General features: G+C 34.8%; 1 protein-coding gene across 1 annotated transcript in view; it reads right to left on the bottom strand.

Moving 5' to 3' along the window:
* The window catches only part of LOC134676589 (uncharacterized), a 270,423-nt gene that overhangs the window by 12,077 nt on the left and 237,624 nt on the right, over window positions 1-20,722 (bottom strand). Inside the window, exon 9 of the mRNA XM_063534982.1 lies at window positions 17,210-17,352. Coding sequence (XP_063391052.1) covers window positions 17,210-17,352 — 143 coding nt within the window. The remainder of the gene's footprint in view (window positions 1-17,209; window positions 17,353-20,722) is intronic.

Below are 20,722 nucleotides of genomic sequence, written 5' to 3'. Positions count from 1 at the left end.
CAATTCTCCAGAACTCTGCAATTTTGTAATACATTTTAGTAATCAATGAAGTAATATTAACCAAACTATAATTGTAGTCATTTTGAATCACACTTTCGGACCAAAATAAACCACGGATCTTGCATCTGCCTCGATCTAGCCTGGATAAATCACTCACTGATATAGTTTCAATAATATATATGACCCTGTATTTTTAAGGTCAAGTGTGAAAATCACAGATAATCTGCAGAAAACAGAATGTAATCATCATACAAACTGCTAAGGGACAGGCAAAACAAATATTTCTTTGTAAGCAAATTGATTCTACAATACTACATTATATTGTGGTTATTAACTTTAGTTTTTCCCACAATATATTTCTACCAGTAGCGTTGCAAGGGTACAAATATATACAGTCATGTCATAAGTAAGTCAAGTTTGTCAATAAGTCATAAATAAGTATATGTAATAAAGTCCTAACAATCCCTAACCCCAAACTACATCCTAGTTAACTCTAACTGAATCTAACCCAAAAACCCATAAAAATGAACAACAAATGCAATAATATAGCCATAATTGTATCGAAAGGGAACCTAGCTATCTACTGTAAATATCTAATGGCTTTGATATATTAAATTTATAAATCTAGATCAATTCTACAAAACCCTAGACCAAACAAATAAAAACCTAGCCCTAACAGCTATACTATCCAACTATTCTACCGAAATGTTTGCAAACTAGCATCCCGGGATGCACATTTAATTTACTCGCGCAATTACTCGATGTGCAATGAGTAATTCCTATGCTATAGCTAACTAAGACGAGTGGAGACACCTCGTTTTAGACCTAAAAACCCTATTTCTCCATGTGCTAGCCATACTTTCACACAGTGGATTAGGACAGCGAAAGTAAGGCCGGAAAGGGGTAATATAAAAGTGAATATATAAGTATATAGATACGGGATAATTGGACTAGAACCTGGCTTCTTTAAGAAGTCTAGATGACAACCCAAATCTTCCAGATCCTAGGGGGTGAACCTGTCTTAATAAAAGCAGGAACTGCCAGGCCCCCACCTGGTTTTTATCCAAAACACCGCAAGTTAGTAATTTGGACTATAGTTGACACCGTGAGGTTACCCGTCCAACTCACTAACCCCCCAACACTATGTTGGATCGGAACTAGTTCTCTCTAACCCATAATTATGAACGAAATAACTCACTAAACTAAATTAAAATTAATATATAGAGTATTCCAACCAAGTTCATTTCAATGCTTAATATCACTAAAATAAACCAGGCCAAAACACTACACATATTAAACACAATTAAAACACAAACTAATTAATGTTCACTGGAAACAACTCAAGACTATTCAATATTTAAGACTCTATTGATTTGTAACCTAGACTTCACTTAGTATATTGTAACACACTAGCGCTTGTCTGAGCACAAATCAATAAATAACACAAAAAGAATTAAACCCACTAAAATTAACACAATTTAAATGTACTTCTCTAAAATTATTCAAGTAAAACCCCACAACAAATTACACTATATTATGCTCCAATCCAAACTCTACCAGCATCATGAGAAACTAGCAAAGTCCAGGTCAGGACACAATATAGGTAACCTAGATAGACCTAACTCCCTAAGCTAGAGAAACACGTCCGACGGTCCGCGGAAGGCGACGAAGAATCCCCTCGTAAGGCTATTTCTGGATCCCTACCTTAATCCCGAAATCCCACTTCCTTGCTCCTGATTGGTATTTTCCATAACCAATACTGAATTTCATAATTTCGTACAATCCTTTCACTAATTACACCTTATTCCCTAATTAAAATAAGGTCCAAATTGACCTACTTTTGGGTGTGGTTTAAACTATTTATTTTACGCCTATGGGATTGACACTACAGTTTTTTATTCTAACCGCCTTTGTTTTTCTATATGACACATATTGACCCGCTCCGCCCTTTTGTTCATTCTTTATAATATGGTTCAAATTTGCATAGAATATTTTAACCAAAACAAACATTATTCATCCATTTTACGATGACGTTTGAAATCCAAGTCGACACACTTGAAACTTAAGAAACCAAACTGATTTTTTAACAGAATTTTATACCACAAAAGCGTTAAGACATTGAAATAAAGTTCAAATTATTTTATGAATAAGTTTCTTAATATTTTGGTTTACTATTAATCACTAAGCTCTTGAAAACTATACCTAGAATTTCAGACGAAATGGCTTACTTGAGATATGAGAAGAAATATTACCGTGGGACACAATATTGAAATTTAACCGACTTAAAAATAGAACAATACTATGTTCACATATAATGTTAACATGGAAGGAAGCCGCTGACATGTTACAATCGCCTCCCAAAATTTGCTGTAGCTTAAATATATTAACTATATATTTGCGAAAGTAAATTTTCGAAACAAAACAAAATAAATAAAATTAATCGTAAACAAAAATAATGTAATTAGACTATAATAAGAATCCTTTTAACATTCTTCCCTTCTGTGTGTGCCTTTTTTTTTTTGTTGCGGCTGTGTGTGGTGTGTGTTTAAACCAAACTAAAGAATGGACATTTCTGAAAGAATAAGTTTCTTAGTTCAAACATGTTAGAAATAAATAATTAAAAAAACGCAACCAGTTCAGCTTGCCTCAACAAGAAAATAGAAGTTGTGCTTGTAGGACATTTGTCCTAACCTTCTATCGATCCGAATGATACATACGTCGTTTCCGACTTTATGTCTATATTTTAGCGACCAAGAGAGGAACAGACGTATCTCTTTTTAAGACAAGATTGAACCTTTTACCAAGGAGCACACTTTGCCACTCGAGGGATTACTATTCTTTAAAAGATTTAATTCCAACACCGTAACTCATGACTTAAATCTTCAAAAAGCCTTTCCCAGATTGGAGCATGTACATCAATAACGGGACGTTAAAATAAAAGATTAAACTATTGTTTAACCTTTCGCTTCTACAATGAAGCGCTAAATAAATAAATTTATTATAAATATTATTTTGTATAAAATTCTTAAATAGTACTGACCAATAAAAAAGCACAAATAATCATTAAACTGATTCGAAATGAGCTAAATAATACATATTATCAACATAGAAAAATTCTAAGCTCACTTAGCATTATGCTTTTCCATGAAGAAAGCACTATGACGTCACATTAATGATGGGTGAGTGAGTTCTAGATCTGATGTTGTGTGTAGTGTAGAGATAACACGGAGGCAGTTTAAAATCTGCAAGTATGCTCTTTTTTTTTTTAGCGAGCCTAACCTAACTCCAAACTACCGTGTTACCTCCCTTGTATAGTGTAGTGTTCCAGTCAGAATGTCAAAAGAAAGTGTTTTGAATTTAGTCTTGCTATTTTCTCAGGGCCCTGCATACATTTTTTTTTGTTTCACCAAACATTCGTCATATTTATGCTTCAACATTCTCACTTTCACACGCCCCTGAAAATCTAACAAAACTTTCGCTAGTAAAATAATTAAAATCAAAGAAATGTTAATAATATGTATTTTTTATGAAAATTCACTGTTAGCAAACATACAATCAATACATCTATAAAAAGGTTATTATTTATTTTTTATCAAACTCTATTACTCATTTGAAAATACTAAAGCAATATACTACATAGTCAAAGTTTATACCATCTTGTGAAAAAAAAAACTAAACTACATCTACTTGCTATAAAATATAACTATGGAGAGCCAAGCAAAATAATAATAAACATATTAAGCTTTGAATTTATTTAAAATTAACAAAATAATTTAAAGTACCTATTTCTGAAAAGAACCAATGGGATAATCAAATATAAAAATAAATAAACTTTAAACTATATTTAGAAATTACTATAAATTCAAAACGTAAATAAATAAAAATGAAGAAGCTATTAAAATATATTTTATTTTATTTTAACCGCACCCACTCATTGACCAATATATCGTACATATTGAAATCTAATTATTTATCTTTATTTTAGTCTAAATTTATTAAATCACACGTAATTATATCTAAATGCAAACCCAGGTTACCTAAACTAAACTTGTTACTCACTGCAAAACCGGACCTTATTATATGTGTCACAAGCTTCAGCAAATACCTAATTGTTTGAATGTCGTGGATATGAAGCTATTTAAAAAGTCAAACGCAAAATTGTGGCTCATAGAAAAATGTTTTACTGTATTATAACTCATAAATATTCCGAGTATATACGTGAATATGTAAATTATGTAACCTGAAAAGGTAAAGTCTCAAAATAATTGAACGTATAAATACAATGTAACCCGATTCTTATATAGGTACCGTAAAACAGTTGAACTTCAAAATAGTTATTGTCATTTTATATTTTAATTTATTCGATATCAATTATAGCTCAGAAATTATAATACTATTAACAACCTATGTTTACACATAAGAATAATAATAACAAAAGTTATTAGCCACTTCAATAAACATTAGATACAATAAAATAACTTAATCCCGACCGAGTAACTCACGCATTCCTATACCTACTCAAAGATTTCGAAAATAAATAGATAGACCCTTCCATATAATGCCGGACGAATATGCACCATAATGTAATGTGCACAAACTCCACAGCGTACCAATTATCTAGTCCACTTCGTTATGTTCGTAAAGCCCATTTGTATTCAGTAATCTATAAATCAATATACCTATCCTATGGACTTTGTCAAAAAAGTTTGTTTAATAACGCAGTGTTAACAACTTAACACAATTGAAATAACTGTGACTATGAAATAAATAATTGACGTTAATGCCCAATCATGTAAATATAGAATTAATTAATATACCTTGATGAATTAGACTGTTATCGTAACCAAATGTAGTGAATCTATTAAATTAATGTTAACCTAAAGCACTAAGCATAAACCCAACCTATAAATATGTAAATTATAAAATTTATTTGAATTCATACCAAACGCTATTCCTTACATGATAAAAAACAAAAAACATTCAAATTTTAACTTTGAGCGACAAAGCACACTCCTATCATATAGCACTCAAGTGGTTGGCACAACACTTTTTGTAATTTCTTCGAATGACTTAAACTTTAAACTCAACTTTCAGTCAAGTGGCCGGCGCGACGTGTTTTTGTTAACAGTCTAACTATTCTCGATAACTTTTAAGAATGTCTCGAGTGACGCCGATAACAAATTAACCGTACACAAACAGAGTTAAAATAATGTATTAACTTTAACTTTGGTCTCCTAATAAGTAAAAATTAACTGTATGATAGGTAAGTAAACTAGTAATACTTCTGAATGACTAACAGCAGTATAATTTTTAAAGCTTTAATAATACTACGCATTAATGAAAATGTACTAATAATGTATGTATGTTTATGATTTATAGAAACAGAAATACGAGATACAAAGTTAATTAATGCAACAAAATGAACTTATCCCTGAATAATAATCTCCCTAGTTGTACAATTTTGATAGATAATTAATAATATTATGTATAGTATATGACCGAATTTTAACAGTTATTATTTATGAAAACAAATAAAATGATAAAATGATGACGTTTAAAAATTTGCTACAAAACCAGGTAATTCATATTATCTACATATATGTTCAATCGGAACACTATCGTAATAAAATGTACCCGTATTTTTTTTCAACTTTTATTAACTGACTGAAACTATAAAGATGTCAATATTGTCCTAATGAAACTGAAATATTGAACACATATGCCGAAAACTACAATACTCAACTAGCCTTACCAGTTGAAAATGATAATGTTTTGTGATTAGTTAATTATACTAAAATATACGTACTAAAACGTTTCTAATTTTGATTATCCCTATTTTAAGCTACGGCATCTAGGAGTCGAACCCAGATTTTACTTATTGTAATTACACAACCGACTTCAATACAAACCTAGACATATATGTAATATAAACGAACGTAAAAACGTATTGTGAAATTAGTTTTATTACAATTTGATGAACTAATTTATGTTAGACAAAATAAAATAATATATAAATAAGTATACAGACTTGTGTCTCTAATTTCTAAAATCTACATAGTAGAGTTCAAATCGAATTCTAAAACCAACAAAACCACAAATTTTAAGCATAACTACGTACGCCTCCCCATGTATACAACTTTAATAATTTTAGCTAACAATTCTTTAAATATTACAAAATATATTTTTTATAAACTCAAGTATTTAATTACATAAAAAACTGGTAAAAGCTATGACTAACATGGCATACGCATAAAAATTGTTTTAAAAATAAAATCATAAAGACGTTCTTAATTAACTCAATAACTCTATTCCATAATATGCTATCCGTTTTCACAACAACAATTGTGTTGCTATAATCGACCGTTTACACAAATCAACTATAACAACAGCTTTGATCCAAAACAAGACATGTAACTCACAATGAAACTAGTAACATTAATCAAAATAATAAAAACCAAATTAAATAGACTCGCGGCACAATTACAGAAAAATATGAATTATTATAAAATATACATAATAAATTAAACTTTATCCTGGACTCAGGCAACAATTTGAATAAATATATGAATTATTATAAAATAATAAACTTAATCCTGGTCATGCGAACCAATAGTACAAAAATATGAATTATTATAAAATATATATTATAATAATTTTATCCTGGTCACGGCACCAATTGTAACATTCCCCCCCCCCTCTTCTCAACTAACCCTACTACCCCTACTCAGCTAGACATAGACTTGCCTAAAATACTAAAAATTCCAATAAGAAAATCTAAAATTCTAATTACCTTTTAAATACCGTAAACCGTAATTACCTGTACTAGTTATTATAAAGTAATGTAAATAGTCCAAATAAATTCTAATTAAATAAGTTAATATCTTGAATTGGATCAGTAGATTGGCCAAATGATCGTCTAATGTTTATGTAGAACCCTTCGTCGTAACCGTTAATAGTAACCGAAATCCTTTTCGCATAATAGGAAAGAGTTATGAATAATATGCCTATAAATACCAATAATGTTAAATAATTATTAAACCGTGAAATACGTCAGAGTAAAATATGTCATAATTCTAAGAAAGATCATTGCAAGTTATAGTAATGTCAGACTTAATCAAATTAAATCTGTAATAAAATGCAATCAATAAATCAATAGTAAGTATGTCATAATCAAATTGTCTGTAAAGTTTGTCAATGTAAGTAAAGTCCGTCAAATGTAATAGTCAGTTGGTCAAAGTACAATTACTCATAAATGTCACAATATTTTGTTTTTGGGGTATAGATGTCGCCCCGCCTCCGCGACACCCGTGATCATCATCCAGTTGCAGGACAGAATCCCCGCCCCAGTTCTGAAGGAACTATATTGTGGTCCAGAAGGGACATCTTTTAATAATGACAGGCCATCTCCATCATTCGACCTTATCATTATTTTGTGACATTTTTCGTCAACAATGAGAGGATAACAAAGGGACAATTTAACATAACAAAATACTGGTAGTAGAGCAGCTGTATTTGATCCACTCCAATTCTCCAGAACTCTGCAATTTTGTAATACATTTTAGTAATCAATGAAGTAATATTAACCAAACTATAATTGTAGTCATTTTGAATCACACTTTCGGACCAAAATAAACCACGGATCTTGCATCTGCCTCGATCTAGCCTGGATAAATCACTCACTGATATAGTTTCAATAATATATATGACCCTGTATTTTTAAGGTCAAGTGTGAAAATCACAGATAATCTGCAGAAAACAGAATGTAATCATCATACAAACTGCTAAGGGACAGGCAAAACAAATATTTCTTTGTAAGCAAATTGATTCTACAATACTACATTATATTGTGGTTATTAACTTTAGTTTTTCCCACAATATATTTCTACCAGTAGCGTTGCAAGGGTACAAATATATACAGTCATGTCATAAGTAAGTCAAGTTTGTCAATAAGTCATAAATAAGTATATGTAATAAAGTCCTAACAATCCCTAACCCCAAACTACATCCTAGTTAACTCTAACTGAATCTAACCCAAAAACCCATAAAAATGAACAACAAATGCAATAATATAGCCATAATTGTATCGAAAGGGAACCTAGCTATCTACTGTAAATATCTAATGGCTTTGATATATTAAATTTATAAATCTAGATCAATTCTACAAAACCCTAGACCAAACAAATAAAAACCTAGCCCTAACAGCTATACTATCCAACTATTCTACCGAAATGTTTGCAAACTAGCATCCCGGGATGCACATTTAATTTACTCGCGCAATTACTCGATGTGCAATGAGTAATTCCTATGCTATAGCTAACTAAGACGAGTGGAGACACCTCGTTTTAGACCTAAAAACCCTATTTCTCCATGTGCTAGCCATACTTTCACACAGTGGATTAGGACAGCGAAAGTAAGGCCGGAAAGGGGTAATATAAAAGTGAATATATAAGTATATAGATACGGGATAATTGGACTAGAACCTGGCTTCTTTAAGAAGTCTAGATGACAACCCAAATCTTCCAGATCCTAGGGGGTGAACCTGTCTTAATAAAAGCAGGAACTGCCAGGCCCCCACCTGGTTTTTATCCAAAACACCGCAAGTTAGTAATTTGGACTATAGTTGACACCGTGAGGTTACCCGTCCAACTCACTAACCCCCCAACACTATGTTGGATCGGAACTAGTTCTCTCTAACCCATAATTATGAACGAAATAACTCACTAAACTAAATTAAAATTAATATATAGAGTATTCCAACCAAGTTCATTTCAATGCTTAATATCACTAAAATAAACCAGGCCAAAACACTACACATATTAAACACAATTAAAACACAAACTAATTAATGTTCACTGGAAACAACTCAAGACTATTCAATATTTAAGACTCTATTGATTTGTAACCTAGACTTCACTTAGTATATTGTAACACACTAGCGCTTGTCTGAGCACAAATCAATAAATAACACAAAAAGAATTAAACCCACTAAAATTAACACAATTTAAATGTACTTCTCTAAAATTATTCAAGTAAAACCCCACAACAAATTACACTATATTATGCTCCAATCCAAACTCTACCAGCATCATGAGAAACTAGCAAAGTCCAGGTCAGGACACAATATAGGTAACCTAGATAGACCTAACTCCCTAAGCTAGAGAAACACGTCCGACGGTCCGCGGAAGGCGACGAAGAATCCCCTCGTAAGGCTATTTCTGGATCCCTACCTTAATCCCGAAATCCCACTTCCTTGCTCCTGATTGGTATTTTCCATAACCAATACTGAATTTCATAATTTCGTACAATCCTTTCACTAATTACACCTTATTCCCTAATTAAAATAAGGTCCAAATTGACCTACTTTTGGGTGTGGTTTAAACTATTTATTTTACGCCTATGGGATTGACACTACAGTTTTTTATTCTAACCGCCTTTGTTTTTCTATATGACACATATTGACCCGCTCCGCCCTTTTGTTCATTCTTTATAATATGGTTCAAATTTGCATAGAATATTTTAACCAAAACAAACATTATTCATCCATTTTACGATGACGTTTGAAATCCAAGTCGACACACTTGAAACTTAAGAAACCAAACTGATTTTTTAACAGAATTTTATACCACAAAAGCGTTAAGACATTGAAATAAAGTTCAAATTATTTTATGAATAAGTTTCTTAATATTTTGGTTTACTATTAATCACTAAGCTCTTGAAAACTATACCTAGAATTTCAGACGAAATGGCTTACTTGAGATATGAGAAGAAATATTACCGTGGGACACAATATTGAAATTTAACCGACTTAAAAATAGAACAATACTATGTTCACATATAATGTTAACATGGAAGGAAGCCGCTGACATGTTACAGTATCAACGGATTTTTCATGATGATCCGATTAACCTTGTGATCGATTCGCCTCGGTCTACGCTAGGTACCGGGCTAACATAAAAATTGGGTCAGTTTCTCTCAAACTCCGTTAGGAAACAGTGAACGAACGGACGGACGGGAGTTATTCGTTTACGTATTGTGAATGATTGGCAAAGAGTTGCGGGTGAAAGGACAGGGAATGCGTGGAGCACAAACACTTTTTTTTAGTATGAGTTATAGTTACCGTAAAATACATAGATTGCCCACTACATACGTCAGTTTTGGTACCAAAAAGACTTATAATAAGTCTTATGTTGTTGAGAATTTCACTTTCTGGTCGGTGTTATATCTATTGTCAAGGAGCGGTACTGATAACTCTGCTACTCGATGCTAGATACCGACTATGAAAATAATTGTCTTTTTGGTACCAAAACATATGTATGGAGTGAGCACTCTTGTCTTACTATATTTCTCTATGGTCCTATGTAGGGTTTGCACGACGGATCCGAAATGTATGGGAAGATCCGCGGATCCGGATCCAGATCCGGATAATTTCATACATTTCGGATCCGGATTGCAAACCCTAGTCCTATGATACAACAATAGTCCAGTTTTTAACGCTAATTATTAACGAGCATTTTTGATTTATACTCGTTAAATATTTTTGGAACTTAGTTATAGGTACTAATGCTTTTTAGGCTTCCGTACCTCAAAAGGAAAAAACGGAACCCATATAGGATCACTCGTGTTTCTGTCTGTCTGTCTGTCCGTCGGTCACGGCCTATTTTCTCGGAAACTACTCGACCAATTAAGTTGAAATTTGGTACACATTATGTAAATTAGTGACCCAAAGACGGACATGTTTTTTTATAATTTTAAAATACATAGGTTCGAAGTTATTTAAGAATAGCCAAAAAAATGACAATTTTTATCTCCTTCTCTCCCCCTCTCTCCCTTTATCTCCGAAACTACTGGGTCTAAAATTTTGAAAAAAACACACGAAATCGTCCTTTACCTATAGATGACAGGAAAACCTATTAGAAATATGCAGTCAAGCGTGAGTCGGACTTATGTACGGAACCCTAGAAATGCAAGTCCGACTCGCACTTGGCCGGTTTTTCTAGATTAGATACTCAACATAATTAGAAAAAACGTTTATACATATTTTACTGAAGTTTTGACCATAGTTGTAAGTTATGGACTAAAGTTACCTGAGTTTACTTTGTTTTTCAAGGGGGCAAAGTTGTTTCTTAACTCCTCGTGCTAATATTGATACCCGAGCAAGCGAGATTCCAAAAATGAACCACGAGCGTAACTAAATGTTCAAAAACGGAATCATGAGCTTTGTGAGGGTTTCACGGGAGTTCAATGTTGCTACCGAGTGAAACACAATATTTTTCACCACACCAACCCGGGCCGGATGGTCGCTACTCGCTAGTCAAATCATGAAATGGCAGCCTTTTTATTATATGCCTAAGAATTTCATGATCTGTTGGATTTCACGATCAGCCGCCGACATATATGTATATGTTTTTAATTTTAACACATTCATTGCCACTATGTGCTACGGGTTACGCTCGTAGCGCGTAGCCACGGTTTCGCCGTATGGAGCGCGTAGTCGCTACGAACAGTGTACCCGACAGTCGGGTTGGCCCTGAATGTATTAAAGAGGGTCTGTTTATCTCAAACTCCGATGTAAGGTAGGTAATTGTGAACGGACGGAAGCTATTCTACGTATTCTGAATGATTGGTAAAGGGCCTATCCCTTTGCCAATGTTGAAAGGTTAAACGGACAGAGAATGCGTGGAGCTGTTTTAAGACGAAACAGGAGCTGAGTTTTAAATATTTAAGGTAAATATACCCGTCTAGCTAACGGAAGCGGCTCCTAAAACTAGTGCGATAAGGACAAGGCGAAAAATACTGCGTAAAAATCTGAAAAATCGAGGTTTCGTACTCCACTGTTTCCTCCTCCAAAAAATATCATTGCTCTAGCATCAAAACCCAAGGAGAAAACAGTCGAGTACGTTTGTATGGAGAAATGACCACTCCTGTTGGCTCTTAATAACAAAACTTCCATACAGAAAAAACACATGTAATAACGCAAGTAAGTATGACGGGTTAGCACTGAATGACTAGCACGTTATCTTTTCGCGGATTGGCAAAGTAATATTTTGGTTTTAATTAACAAACCTTCCGTGAAACACAGACATATTAAATATATATAGAGCGGGTCACTCACGTATTTTAAGTCGAAAAACGCTCGACATGTTTCACTCCATACCGAGGAGTGTCATCAGGAGATTGCGTTGACGGTGACGGTTTACGGTTGCTGCACCGGTCCGTCACCATCAACGCAAGCTCCTGATGACACTCTTCGGTACGGAGTGAAACAAGTTTTCTGATTTTAATATCAGGTTATGAATCAGATCTGCATTAGTTATGGATGTAATCTCTTAATGTCACAATTCAATTTCTTCAACCAAAAATCTCACTTTAGTCACGCACATTGTCGTGCATGTCATGTCATGTCAGTCACTAAAAATATGACTTTTGTCACCTAAAAATGTGACTTTTGTCACCATCTTTCTGGAAACACTGTCAGCACGGTTGCAAATGCGTTGCCTGCCTCTAGAATAGGAGTACGCTTTCTTGAAGGTTTGGTCGTATTTGTATTAAAATAAAATAAAAAGTTGTTTGTTTACAGGCGACTCCACGCATGCCATGTTCTATACAGAGCGGGTATTAACGCGGGGTCGGGCTCAATACACTGTGTACATAGTCTTACATCATAATAAACCTTGTGGCGGGCACGTAAAAACAAAGCAAAGTTGCTTAATTTTTTTTTAAACACAGTCAATAACCTTATTCCGTTTTTAGGGTTTCGTACCTAAAGGGTAAAACGTGACCCTATTACTAAGACTCTGCTGTCCGTCCGTCCGTCCGTCTGTCACCAAGCTTTATCTCACGAACCGTGATAGCTAGACAGTTGAAATTTTCACAGATGATGTATTTCTGTTGCCGCTATAACAACAAATACTAAAACCAGAATAAAATAAAGATTTAAGTGGGGCTCCCATACAACAAATGTGATTTATGACCGAAGTTAACCATGATGAAAGTATTATGGTGAACTTATCCCTTTCATAATTTTTTTCATGAAAGTTTCCAGAAATTTTCATAAATTTCGAGAACGTTCCGCAACTTCCACATTGCTAGTTCGGCGTTAATCGAACCTGGGCATTGACTTGGCTTGTTACACTTCCGTGCCCGCTGTTTGTTCAGTTAATGCATAATATATTATGGGCTCGATTCGAATTTTGAATTAGACATCTATTAGATATCTTTTAGACATCACCAAGATACAATAAACTTTTAAATTGTTCTAAAGTATGCATAATGCACATTCTATTAAAAAGATACGATAACGATATGTTTAAGATCTAACCTGTCAAATTTGACATTTGCGCGATTCTGGAGATACTCTTGAACGATTTCCACAGGATATGACTTAGAGATCCAATTCACATCTAATAGATATCTTACTCTATCCAACGTAAAAGTGACATTGGTTGCCCGAATTGCGCTGCAAAAGAGAACTAGTTGATATCTAAACTATAACGTATCTAGAATGGATCTAGTACGTGTCGTCTCTTGCGAATATCTTGAAGTTCGAATACGGCAGTATATTATCGGTATCTCGAAAAGGTCGGATGAAGGAAGATTTCCTTCCACGCTTGTATTACAGGGTTAATTATTAACCATCGAATTATTACGAACTTGAGCTCGGTACTTCGAGCAACACCGGCTTCCGACACGTCGGAAGGGAGGGGCCCAAGCGATATCTCGCCGTACAAATCTTTCTGCCATTTTTCGCGGGGGGATCGCATTTCTCACACACTTACATACAAAATCCAATCTGTAATGACGACACAAATACATAGAAAATGACACACGTCAAAGACAAATCTTGCAAACCTCGATCTCTTTTTGTGTATGGACGAGTGACTAGTGTCACAACACGCACACTAACACATTTTTGTTGAAGTATGTCATTGTATTCTGAGAGATGTGAAGTCGGATTTGTCGCTCGACCGATCCGCAATTTGTACTGAGCGAGCAAAATCGATAAATCCAACAATTACTTGAGACTAAAATATAATAATTGTATTTAAATGTAATTTAACGTATGATATGTAAAAAAAAATATTACATGTGAAATGTAACACTTTCTTTTTGTAAATTTGATGTCCCCGACCTCTTTTTATAACAAAAAACCGAGCAAACAGGCATTTTTGTACAGCAGTGTTCACGCGCGCGTCTGGACTCGGTCTAGTGAAAAATCCAAGTGCAACTAGTTTTATTACCCGCGCTAGATTAGATTGACGCGCTAATCTTGTACCTCGGCAGAGGGGAAATAGTGCGAATGCCGCCTCCCTTCCGTGTTGCTCGAAGGCTCGGTATAATTAAGAACGGCTATGTTAAAAATCGGGGGGCACGGCAGTGCCCCCGCCAAGTCGACCGCGAAGCAAACACTGCCGTACCATCCTTTACTGGAACCATTTCGCCGCATTTTCAGGCCCCTATTTGAGAACCTCTGGATAAGACCAGAACGCAGAAATTTTGGTCATCCAGTAAGCTATAATCACATACTTAAAATCCAAAATTTCAAGTCTGTAGGTCATTTAGTTCCGAAGTTAAGCGAAAGCAAAGTTTCGCATTTATGAAACTCACTCATGATCATCAGAATAGAACTAGTACTTCCCATAAACTCAGAGAGCTGAAATTTGGTACAGAGTTAGGGTTTAATGGCCACATAAAGGGAAAACCTAAAAATATTGCAATATCAGTCACGTTTTAAAGATCTAAGAACTGCATAAGTAAGTTTGTAATCCCATATAAATATATGATATTACAAAGTTACAGTTGCAGTTCCAACAAATAGTAGGTAAAGTAAAGGTACACTATGATGTACGATGTGAGTATGAATGAAGATATGTTTAGTTATGATATGTGTATACATAGTATGGGTATAAGTACCCGAAAAGAAGGACTGCCTACAAAAAGAGATGAGATCCCATCAAAAACATTACATGTAAAAAGGTGCAAGTCTCGCAACGCTTTTACTACAAAAAAGTTTTGAGATGTAATGTGAAACCAAGTCGGTTATTTTAATCAGTGCCAGGGGGTTTCTACAAAAAGAAGTGAAATCCCACCAAAAACATTCTGTAAAAAACTAGCCAAGTCTCGATGGAGCTGCTTGTTTATCTCTAAAAAGTAATGAAATCTAGACAAAGTCGTGCCAAGTCTAAGGTTCCTTACTGCGATTTCTTTATTATTATAGTTAATGTTGTGTGACTTGGCCGTTGAAGGGTACACAAGGGTACAAAATCAGGTGCTCCATGACACCATTGCACCAATCTGTCGCCAGAACCGCTACCCATTGACGATGGAAAATTGCCACTTGGAAAACGTTGATTCAATAACCAGTCAATTGTAGGCTTGATAAAGCTGCGTATTTCAATAATACTTATGTACGGGCGAGCCTGAAACAAACACTTCTTTTTGGTGCAATGGCAGATTGGTGCAATGGTGTCATGGAGCACCTGGTTTTGTACCCTTGTGTACCCTTCAACGGCCAAGTCACACAACATTAACTATAATAATAAAGAAATCGCAGTAAGGAACCTTAGACTTGGCACGACTTTGTCTAGATTTCATTACTTTTTAGAGATAAACAAGCAGCTCCATTGAGACTTGGCTAGTTTTTTACAGAATGTTTTTGGTGGGATATATACATACTTATCTATTTTGACGCAAGTAAATTATGTTTAATTTTTGTATGCACATTTAAAATTAAATGAACACAGCTACCATATAAATGCTAACGAACATGTCAGATATAGATAGTCAAGCAAATCTTGTCAGTAGAAAAAGTAGGTGGGCGACACGTACTGCTGCGCGCCAATTTCAACAATTTGCTTTCCATTTTTTCTTCGCTGCTGCTTATTTTTTCATCAAAAAAATACTCCATCTTCTGCAGTTGTGGGTTGGGTCAGCAAGTCTGATCCTTTTCTGCAGTTGTGGGTAGGGTCAGCAAGTCGGATCTTCTTCTGCAGTTGTGGGTAGGGTCAGCAAGTAGTTTCCGCCGGCCTACAGACTAAGGAAACAGCTGAAGGCCGAAAGAAACCCCTGCCGACCGTACCTGTTTGATGACGGTCTTCTTCTCTTCTCTTCTTCTCTACTTCTCTTCTGAATTAAAGCATACACAAAATAAATGGACATAAATTGTATATTTGTCAACATGTTTTTGTCATCTGTGTTTGTTTGTCATAAAAATAAATGTTTTTCTATTCTATACATACAGATGTAGTGCATAATATGGAGTATTACTGCAATGTTCTGCCGCCAGAGTGCAGCACTAATTTGTTTAGTACCTAAACCATAGAGTAACTTATACATACTAGTCCTTAAACAGTTTTTTGACAAGTTTTCACTATGACATTATGCACCAAGGCGGTTTGTTTACAGGTGGTCTACCGTGAAACAGCTAAAATTGAAATTTATTTATCTGCCTCTCTATCGATCGAATGAGAAAGAGTGATAGAGAGTCAGAAACCGAACTTTTGACTGTCGTGTTTCACGGTAGGCCATGTGATTGGCCTAGTGACGTCCTCTACGCAGAGTTAAAACAAATTGCGTTATATTCCCTATTGTTTTCCATTGCAGATTGGGCGCAAAATTGTCCCGTCTGGACTGGCCTTTATGATGGACTTACTGCTCTCCATGCCCACAAACAGGACAGTATTAGAAGTACCCCAAAAACCTAAGATAACCTAAGAATATCTGGGAGACTGGGCTTTGCTCGGAAAACATAAAAAAACTCAAAAAATTTCCCAGAGACAAAACCTAGCTAGATCGATTTTTGTCTCCAAAAACCCCCAAATAGCAAATGTCATCGAAATCTTTAGAGCCGTTTCCAAGATGTCCGAAATAAATATATACATATACAAGAATAGCTCGTTTAAAGGTATAAGATAAGATAAGCTAAGCTAAGATATGACAAGATAAGATGAGATACAATACAATACAATACAATACTCTTTATTGCACACCTCACATACACGTAGTTTACAATAAATGGACAATAACATAAACAATGACAATAGAGGTAACAACAGGCGGTCTTATCGCTTAAGAGCGATCTCTTCCAGACCTTTGGGTAATACATCGTTAGAGCCGTTTCCAAGATCTCCGAAATAAATATATAAATATACAAGAATTGCTCGTTTAAAGGTATAAGATAAGATAAGTTAAGCTAAGATGAGATAAGACTTACTTGAGCCCAGCAACGATCTCCATAGCGCCGTTGAAGTTGCCAATATTCCAACAGGTAAGCGCTACTCGCAGGACGCACGCCAACGCCGCCTTCCGATCCTCAGCTGCCTGGGAGAGCACCAGCTCTGTCACCCACGCTGACACCTGGAGACAAGACAGAAGTCAGAAGACAGAAGTCTACTTTTACGACGGTTGACGTAACTGGTGACCGAAGAGCTGGCGGCTACCTCGCACAACGTATCAGCATTGCGATACAGCGGGGAAATGCCGCCAGCATCCTTGGTACAATGCCTCAGGGGCCTATTTTATTAGATTTAAGCTAGTTATTAATTTCGTTTAGTTGTACCACTGTATATATATTGTATGTAAATAAAAAAAAATCTTTTACAACCAATAAGTTTTCGTTTTCTCCACTCGACCCTGTCATCGGCAATTTCCCACCATTTGGGGTAGAATGCGTCCAAGTCGTCCCGCCATCTCCTTTTCGACCTTCTTTCTCCTTTTCCACCATCTATTATGTTCCGTGGGTCCCACTAAGTAACCATTTTGGCCCACCTTTCTGGGTGCATGCGGCAGACATGTCCAGCCCAGAGGCCTTTGCCCAGCAGTGGGGTCAATTTCACCAAACGAGCATTTTTGTCTAATTTCCATGGAATTTTGAAATACCAACATTACACAAAAAAAAATATGCTGAGAATTTGATAAAAAATATAATAAATATAAATTTTCTTATGGGATAAAAATATTCATGAAACTATAAAAGTTATTTAAATTTAAAATTTTGGTCAGGGCACGGGAATTAGTGTGTCCATGGTAATTAGATTTTACTAGGACGGAAATTAGAACACGGCACGGAAATTGTTTTCTTAACTTATTTTGGTACTTAAAACTATTATTTATGTATATTTTAATCTACAATAATATACTGCAACCATACTGAAGTGGCATCGGACATATTTACCTTCTTTAATTTTAGTTTCGAACGAAAGTATGTTACACTAAAAACTACGTATTTGAATAATCCATTCCTTTATTTTAATGGCAACTAATCTCTCTTTCTTAGTAAAATGTACATATTTCAAAACAATACTTTGAGTAGTTTCGTAAACTTGTCCGCCTTTACATACAAAACTATTCATTAAAAAGTGTCATTATGTATCCCACCAAAAACATAAATGTAAAAAAGGAGAGCCAAGTTCAATACAAAAATTATGCTTGGCTGTGGGGCTCGCCGCAAAAAGAATGGAGATCTAAATGAGTGCCACTGCCAAGTTCTATGCAAAATCCAAATATGTATTTATAGGAACAAAATAACATTATAAACAAGTATTAAACTCTATTTCTTTGCTTTATTGGATACCTATAACAATTGCTGTTATTTAAAAAAAATGTGAGATCTTAAAGTAGGTTAGATTTGACTTGGCCAGTTTTCATTATATCAATCATTTTATATATATTGTAATTCTGATAAAACCTGGCCAAGCCAAATCTAACCTACTTTAAGATCTCACATTTTTTTAAAATAACAGCAATTGTTATAGGTATCCAATAAAGCAAAGAAATAGAGTTTAATACTTGTTTATAATGTTATTTTGTTCCTATAAATACATATTTGGATTTTGCATAGAACTTGGCAGTGGCACTCATTTAGATCTCCATTCTTTTTGCGGCGAGCCCCACAGCCAAGCATAATTTTTGTATTGAACTTGGCTCTCCTTTTTTACATTTATGTTTTTGGTGGGATATCAATACTTTTTGTAAAGAAAACTAGGCAGGTATTTAGATTTAATGTTTTTTCTTGTGTTTCCGCTGTATGGTTTTTGCTTCTGTTCTTTGTATAATTATGTGGTGCCGCGCGCCGCCGACGACACACCGTTGGCCGGTTGTTTAGAGCGTATTACAAGTTTTTTGTATGGGGACACCACTTATTTTTTGACTTAACTTTATTTTAATATAGCAAATATAATAATACATATATTGGGGTAGTTTCAAATATCTGCTTGTAACGGTTCCAACGCTACAATAAAAAAATATTTTTTTGTATGGGGACCCCCCCCTATTTTTTAACTTTTTTTGTTTTTAGATTTTTTCCTACGCTTACACACAATAACCGAGCTGGATTCCAAATTTCATCCTTCTAGGTCATCTGGAAGTAGGTTAGGTTTAGGTACTTATATGTCAGTCACAATAAAAAATGTTTTTTTTTGTATGGGGACCCCCCCTATTTTATAACTTTTTTTTATTTTTAGTTTTTTTCCTACGCTTTCACACAATAACTGAGCTGGATTCCAAATTTCATCCTTCTAGGTCATCTGGAAGTAGGTTAGGTTTAGGTACTTATATGTCAGTCCCAATAAAAAATGTTTTTTTTGTATGGGGACCCCCCCTATTTTTAAACTTTGTTTTATTTTTAGATTTTTTCCTACGGTTACACACAATAACCGAGCTGGATTCCAAATTTCATCCTTCTAGGTCATCTGGAAGTAGGTTAGGTTTAGGTACTTACATGTCAGTCCCAATAAAAAGTGTTTTTTTTGTATGGGGACCCCCCCTATTTTTTAACTTTATTTTATTTTTAGATTTTTTCCTACGGTTACACACAATAACCAAGCTGGATTCCAAATTTCATCCTTCTAGGTCATCTGGAAGTAGGTTAGGTTTAGGTACTATAAGTCATAAGTCAGTCTTAAAATTTACGACTTTTTGACCTTCATACCTTTATAACCGTTTGAGCTAGCTTCATGAAATTTGGGCTTCTAGATATCCTTATAGATATAATTAAACACACGTAGTTTTATGTGTTTACGTCAAAGATGTTTTGAGTTATAGAAGGGTCAAAAGTGGCACCAAGTGGTTCGTGTAATATTACACTCGGCGCTGGCTAGCCAGTTCCTTTGCTTGAACTTGGCTTGACACGCTGCCGCGTGTCTAGATCTGCATGTAGATAGGTACAAGGTGTATGATCTGGTATATGGTCTTATAGGAAATGATCCTAAGAAATAAATAGGGGCATAGTGAGAAGAAGTTATTGTGTAAGTTAATCTGAAGAAATCGAATATGCTTCCTTCATAAATTAATAACCCAAAAAATTGTTTGAACATATATGAGGTAAGGTGGGGTAAGACTATCACCGGGGTAAGACTATCACTTGTATGGAATCCTCATACTGTTAGTCTTACCCCGCCTTACTTTACACATAGGTACATATAAGGGGTGTCCCTGCCCTGCGGGAAAATCTTCAAAGTGTAGGTTGGTTAAGTAATTTCTCTAAAATATCATAATCTTCCTAAAAAAATACCCCCTGGCACTGACTAAAATAACCGACTTGGTTTCACATTACATCCCAAAACTTTTTTGTAGTAGAGTAGAAGAACTGCGTTGCGAGATTTGCATCTTTTTACATGTAATCTTTTTGATAGGATCCCATCTCTTTTTGTAGGCTGTCCTTCTTTTCGGGTAATCATACCCATACCATACTGATACTATGTATATACATATCATAATACATCTTTAT

This window comes from Cydia fagiglandana, chromosome 24 (assembly GCF_963556715.1).
Source record: "Cydia fagiglandana chromosome 24, ilCydFagi1.1, whole genome shotgun sequence".
NCBI lineage: Eukaryota > Metazoa > Arthropoda > Insecta > Lepidoptera > Tortricidae > Cydia > Cydia fagiglandana.
Note: the sequence above shows the minus strand (reverse complement) of the source record. Positions and strands in the feature narration are given on the sequence as shown.